Consider the following 6,079-nt stretch of genomic DNA (forward strand, 5'->3'; position numbering starts at 1 on the left):
ACCATAAATTTTAAACGTAATAATAAATAATAACCAAAAATTATTAACTTATTATGGAACATAGTATTACCGCTCGTAGCCAGGGGCAGTCAATGACCAGCCTTTCTTGAAATATGAAATAAAAATGACCAACCGCCAGTTCGGGCGCCTATGGTTTAAATAATTTTGGATAATATAATATGGTAGCACATACTAACGCTAAGATACAGACATAATTTCATTACTTTATATTAAAGCATTTTTGAGATATTGGTCAGAAATTAACTTTTCATCACCTCCTTGAAGGGACTGTAGCTCCCTTAGGAAGAATTTTAGGACACGTGTTCACGGAAACGTTTTTTCTTAAAATGACCTGAGGATTCACCCCCAAAGTTGTGTTGGACATTTTCCAATCTCTCTGGATATATCACAAAAATCACTCCTAATTTATGCAAAAATGTTTACTGTATATTTATATGCCTGCTGCATGCGACTTTTTCAGTAAATTTAAAATTACAAACAATGCTACCAAAAGACCGTTGAACAGATGACATATAAAATAAGTCCGCCAGAGAGATATGGGAGCATGTACAAATGTACCGGTAACGGGAGCCTGTGTGAGAAATGAGCTTAAGTGGTTAATATCTCTTGCGATATCTTAATATATCAATAAACAAAAACATTTTTTTTTTTGCAATATACCTGTTTGTGATATCCTAAATGTTGCATCTTGCATCGCACTTTTCTGTAATCGCAGCACTCAGCGCGTCTCGTTGATACTTCTTTTGTAAGGGTTGATCAACACAAACTAATCTATCTAACTAATCTACACGAGTATGTACTCGCCTAACCTTGGCACAAGGGTGGGAGCAGTCTGCAATGTTGCTGGATGTCTGATAATTATCTAATTCTTTAATGAAACATATCTCCAAAAAACTTTGTAATTTTGTATCTGTACATTAAATCTTGATTTTGGCTGAAGTGAGAATAACTGTGACATATTACGTAAAGTGGTAACGTAGATGTTAATATCAAATGTTTTATACAATGTGAAACTTTTTGGCACCTTTAGGAATTTCTTGCTAAATATCATTTAATTTGGTTTGAAAATGGAAAAAAAAAAACACTGGAGTAGTGGAGCAGTCAAAATTTTCTGTGCTCTGGCTCCGCTCCAGCTCCGGGCAAAAACCTGCAGCTCCACTGCTCTGCGCTCAAGCTCCGGGCTCCGCTCCAAAGCCCTGCTAATAAAACCAATGAAGAATGAGAGACCTGACTTTTTAATGGCAGTGTTCTTAATTTGTCTTCTCTCCTGCCTTCCCCAAGACCGGCTTCGAGACACATTGATCCATGAGATTTGCCATGCAGCTACTTGGGTAATCAATGGAATTCGAGATGGCCACGGGCAGTTTTGGAGATTCTATGCTAAGAAATCAACTGTGGTTCATCCAGAGCTGCCAGTAGTGACACAGTGCCACAGCTATGAGATTAAATACAAGTTCACTTATAAGTGTTCTCTGTGCAAAACCACGTGAGTAATATTTACTTGCCTTTGGTCATCTGTTAACTTTGTTTTCACCGTGTCCACAAGTTAAGCTTAGCCCTTTAACTCTTAAAGCACTTTGAGAATTAAAGGTCTCACCTCTATGAACTGAACTGTTTTTTTATTGCCTTGTTTTCCCTCTTCTGTTCCCACCAAGAATTCCCAACTGATGCTTCCAGGCAGTTTCCCTCGCAGACCCGTATTACTTCTGGGGGGATTCTGTGCCTCAAAATTCTGCAAAATTCTATATATTTATTTGTCAAAATAATCCAATATAATCACACCAGTTTCAATTGTTTTGGTAATTTATTTAAACTACAATATGGAAAAAAGTCACAATTATTCAGCATTTCCTAAACACATGAAAGTGAAGTTACAAACACTTGGCAACTAATATCCTGCATTCCAGTTATAATGCTGGATTTTCATTTAAATTACATTACAGAACAAACAGCGTGAAAAAAAAAAAAAGTAGAATGTCATTTTAAATTGCTCAGACTTTCACACTTGAAAGTCATATAGTCTTGCTAATCATTGTCCTGGACCTGGCTGGGTACTTTGGGAAGTGCTTGTTTCTGATTGTCCTGACATTTTATTGGCTGCTTGATAAAAAGTGAGAAAGCACATAGATCTTCCTAGCTGAGGATTCCCTTACTGTCATTTATAATAAGACTCCTTTACATCACTCTGGCAATGTAGGGGCCTTAAAGCTTTCACAGGTTTTAATGCTCCTGGGGGAATTGACTGAGAATGGGAACAGTTAACTAACAATAGTAGACATTCTGCTACATTTCTGCCTCAGAGAATGAGATCAAATAACCATCAACAGCAACTTTAACAACTTTACTACACAGTCAGGGTGCTACATTTGTGCCTCTAGACTGCCTCCTGCATAATAAAAAGCTCTACCCTTACATGCCAGGGAGCTGCAGTAGCAAGAGAAAGGGACATAGGGCTTGTCTACACTGGCAATTTACAGCTCTGCAACTTTCTCACTCAGGGTTGTGAAAAAACACCCCCCTGAGCGCAGCAAGTTTCAGCGCTATAAAGTGCCAGTGTGGACAGTGCACCAGTGCTGGTAGCTGCACCCCTCACGGAGGTGGGTTTTTTTACAGCGCTGGGAGAGCTCTCTCCCAATGCTCCACCGTGACCATACGAGCCACATTAAAGCCATGTTAAAGCCACTTTAGCATTGCCAGTGTAGACTAGCCTAGAAAGTCAGTCTCTCTTCTCCCCCCCGCCCTTGTTGACACACATGTACACCCCTCCCCCCTGATGGTGATCATGCAGGCACGCACGCCCATCCCCTGTCTCTGAGGCTGCTCCAGGTGCGCTGGAACAGACGCACTGCCTGGGCTGCTGGGGAAGAGGCGCATGTCCACCAACAGATTTTTTTTTTTTTTGCATTTTTCTGCCCGGGGGGCACAGAAAAATGCAGGCTATATGAATTCTGTGCCCCTCTATGGGCACAGAATCCCCCCAGGAGTACCACATGGAGTTATACTTAGACCTGCCTCCCCCTGCTGGTGCTCTTTTTAATGGCTTAGCTGAGAACAGAGAGTTGGGAGGCGGGTTGTTTTGAGTGAGCAGTCTGGAAATCTGAGGATTTGAGAGATTCATAACTTTCAAGGGCAGAAAGGGACATGTCAGTCATCTAGTCTTACCTCCTGCAAAACACATGCCAGAGAATGTCACCTATTGATTTCTGCATCAAGCCCAGGACAGAGTGAGCAAATGACAAGACTTGCTCCAGGCAAGGGTCCCTCTCCCCACCCCCTCGATGCTGACACTCTCATGCACTGCACACTACAGCTGTTCCCTAGAAACCCTTTAACAATTATGAAATGGATTGATTTTAACTCAATTTGCTCAGTCTCCAACCTACAGACACACTGAGTCTCTGTTAGCCACAACCCTTAGTGGCTGGTGTTCCACATACTGCTGTCCTTTGGAGCAGTGAGTTTTCTTCAAGGGTACTCAGACTTTTCAATATTTCTGACCCCTTTTATCCTCTGAGGGAACACACCTAACTTTCTAACCTTGATTCTTCATCTTCCCCTTAGCAACTATAATGCTTGTTACATAGAGAAGGTAATAGAATCATAGAATACCAGGGTTGGAAGGGACCTCAGGAGGTCATCTAGTCCAATCCCCTGCTCAAAGCAGGACCAATCCCCAATTTTTGCCCCAGATCCCAAATGGCCCCCTCAGGAACTGAACTCACAACCCTGGATTTAGCAGGCCAATGCTCAAACCACTGAGCTATCCCTCCCCCTGTAGGACAGTATTAAGGAAACAAGATAAACATTAAACTCAGGTTCATGTTATGAGACTACTTGGATCTCTCCCTACTTCTCTATTAGGAGTGTAATGCAGGAGCTCTGATACACTATGATCTCATCTTTTACCAATAAACTTATTTGAAACACAAGCAGAAAAATTAAGCTGCTCACTGGGATTGTTAAAGCTTCTGTTTATCCCATTGTAAGTGATAAAGAGCTCGTGGGACCACTGGGATGTTTAAAGAAGATTGATCTGAGATCTAGAATATGTATTGGGGGGAACAAATTCAACAGCAGGGCCCTCAGCTTCTGCAGCACTTCAGTGTGGCAGACTGAAGTGCTGCACAGCTTCATGTAAACTTAAAAATTAGAGGGGGGTTTTATTGAACTAAAAATTAACATGAATATCACTGAATTCCTTGTTGTTTGTTTTGGTATTCATCTGAACTTGCTTTACTCTGTTCATATATTTTTTTTTTAATGTTCTGTTAAACTTCGTATTACCATCACATAACACTGTAGAACAGGGGTGGCCAACCTGTGGCTCTGGAGTCACATGTGGCGCTTCAGAAGTTAGTGTGCAACTCCTTGTACAGGCACCGACTCCAGGGCTGGAGCTGCAGATGCCAACTTTCCAATGTGCTGGGGGGGTGCTCACTGCTCAACCCCTGGCTCTGTGACAGGCCATGCCCCCCCTCCACCCCTTCCCACCCCCTCCCCTCAGCCTGCAGTGCCTTCGCTCCTTCCCTCCCCCCCCCCCCCCGCCCCAAGCCTGCACACCAAAACAGCTGATCGGGAGGGAGGGGGAGGTGCTGAACGAGGTGCTGGACTGCCAGTGGGTGGGAGGTGCTGGGAGAGGGGTGTGGGGGGCTGCTGATGTGTTACTGTGGCTCTTTGTCAATGTACATTGGAAAATTCTGGCTCTTTCTCAGGCTCAGGTTGGCCACCCCTGCTGTAGACATTATCAGGAAGAAACTGAAGGTTCCACCTTGGCAGCTGGGTAAGGGATGTTTCAGGCTTTTTGGCAGGAAAATGTGGGCAGTGATCTGAGACTGCATGATAAAAATCACTAGCTGAATATTCCTGCTAAAATGATCAGCAGGGGAATAGTAATGTTGCCATTTAGATTATCTTTAGGCGTCAGAGTTAATGTACACTTGATTTCAATGTGAACAATTTGCACCTTTGAGCTATTATTCCAAGGTGTCTCCAGACTCAGGCACTACACTGACTTTTGTTTTATTTTAGAATTGGGCGCCATTCCAAGTCACTGGACACAGAACGCTTTGTGTGTGCACTTTGTAAGGGACAGTTAGTCCTGTGCCAACCCACACGGAAGGATGGTACTCCTGCTAGAGCACAGCTAACACCATTTGCAAAATATGTGAAAGAAAACTATGGATCTACTAGAAAAGAACAGTATGGGCTGAGCCATGCAGAAGTCATGCGGAAGCTCAGTGCTGAGTTTGCTTTAAAGACTAGGCTCCTAGATTCCTGAATGCCTCTTGGGGTGTACACACTGGGCCTGTGCTATGTAATCATTGTTTGTACCATTAGAGAAAATAGCTAGGTTCTGGCTGATTAACATTGAAAATCTATTAAAGGTTTCTAAGCATCTGCTGCTGTTCTGTGTTCCCAGGAGCAGTGCTTGCATAATCCCCTGCTGCTGCACTCAGAAGCAGGTGAAACACTGTTTTCTGCTGAACCCCAGTTACAGGACAAGGTGATATATGTAACTTTAGGTCCAGGGCTGCTCATCCATCCCCAGGTCTCTTTAGTGAGGTTCAAGTGCATCTGTTTGCTTATGATTCAGTCTTCATTCTAATTGCCCTCCAGCGATTTTATGGAAGTTAAAATGGGAAGGGGGAGTGGGAAATGGGGGAGGACTAACTTGGAGCCTTTTTAACCACTGTTTGAGATAAACTCTGGAGGCAGTTGGCTCAGGGTCTTACTTAGAACTAAATCAAATACATCCATCACAGAGTTGTGATTGAAACACTTCTGTAACATATCTTCTCTACTCAGATGATTAAATCAGATTTGTAATATTAATACTTGAAATAAAAAGGTAGATTTTTGTCTCTTACTGGTTATGATTAATAAAGATTGCCTTGAAACCTGGTGTGCCTCCTGGGAGTGCCGGCAGAGGTGAGCGATCCAAATTTTAGGTCATTTTGGAGATGCAGCCACAACCACCCCTTAAAAAGAAAAACCCAGCTTTTTGTAAGGTTGACAGATTCTACCAACTTTATGCACAGAGATAGGGATCTAATTAACT

The 6,079-nt window shown here is 42.7% G+C and overlaps 1 protein-coding gene across 2 annotated transcripts in view; it reads left to right on the forward strand.

The window, feature by feature from the left end:
• The window catches only part of GCNA (germ cell nuclear acidic peptidase), a 55,474-nt gene extending 49,612 nt beyond the window's left edge, over positions 1 to 5,862 (forward strand). For both annotated transcript variants that reach the window (XM_077826286.1, XM_077826285.1), the window contains 2 exons: positions 1,303 to 1,507; positions 5,050 to 5,862. In XM_077826286.1, coding sequence (XP_077682412.1) covers positions 1,303 to 1,507; positions 5,050 to 5,299 — 455 coding nt within the window. In that variant the 3' untranslated portion in view covers positions 5,300 to 5,862. The remainder of the gene's footprint in view (positions 1 to 1,302; positions 1,508 to 5,049) is intronic.
• Positions 5,863 to 6,079: the final 217 nt, after the last annotated feature.

Source organism: Eretmochelys imbricata, chromosome 9 (genome assembly GCF_965152235.1).
Source record: "Eretmochelys imbricata isolate rEreImb1 chromosome 9, rEreImb1.hap1, whole genome shotgun sequence".
NCBI classification, from domain to species: domain Eukaryota; kingdom Metazoa; phylum Chordata; order Testudines; family Cheloniidae; genus Eretmochelys; species Eretmochelys imbricata.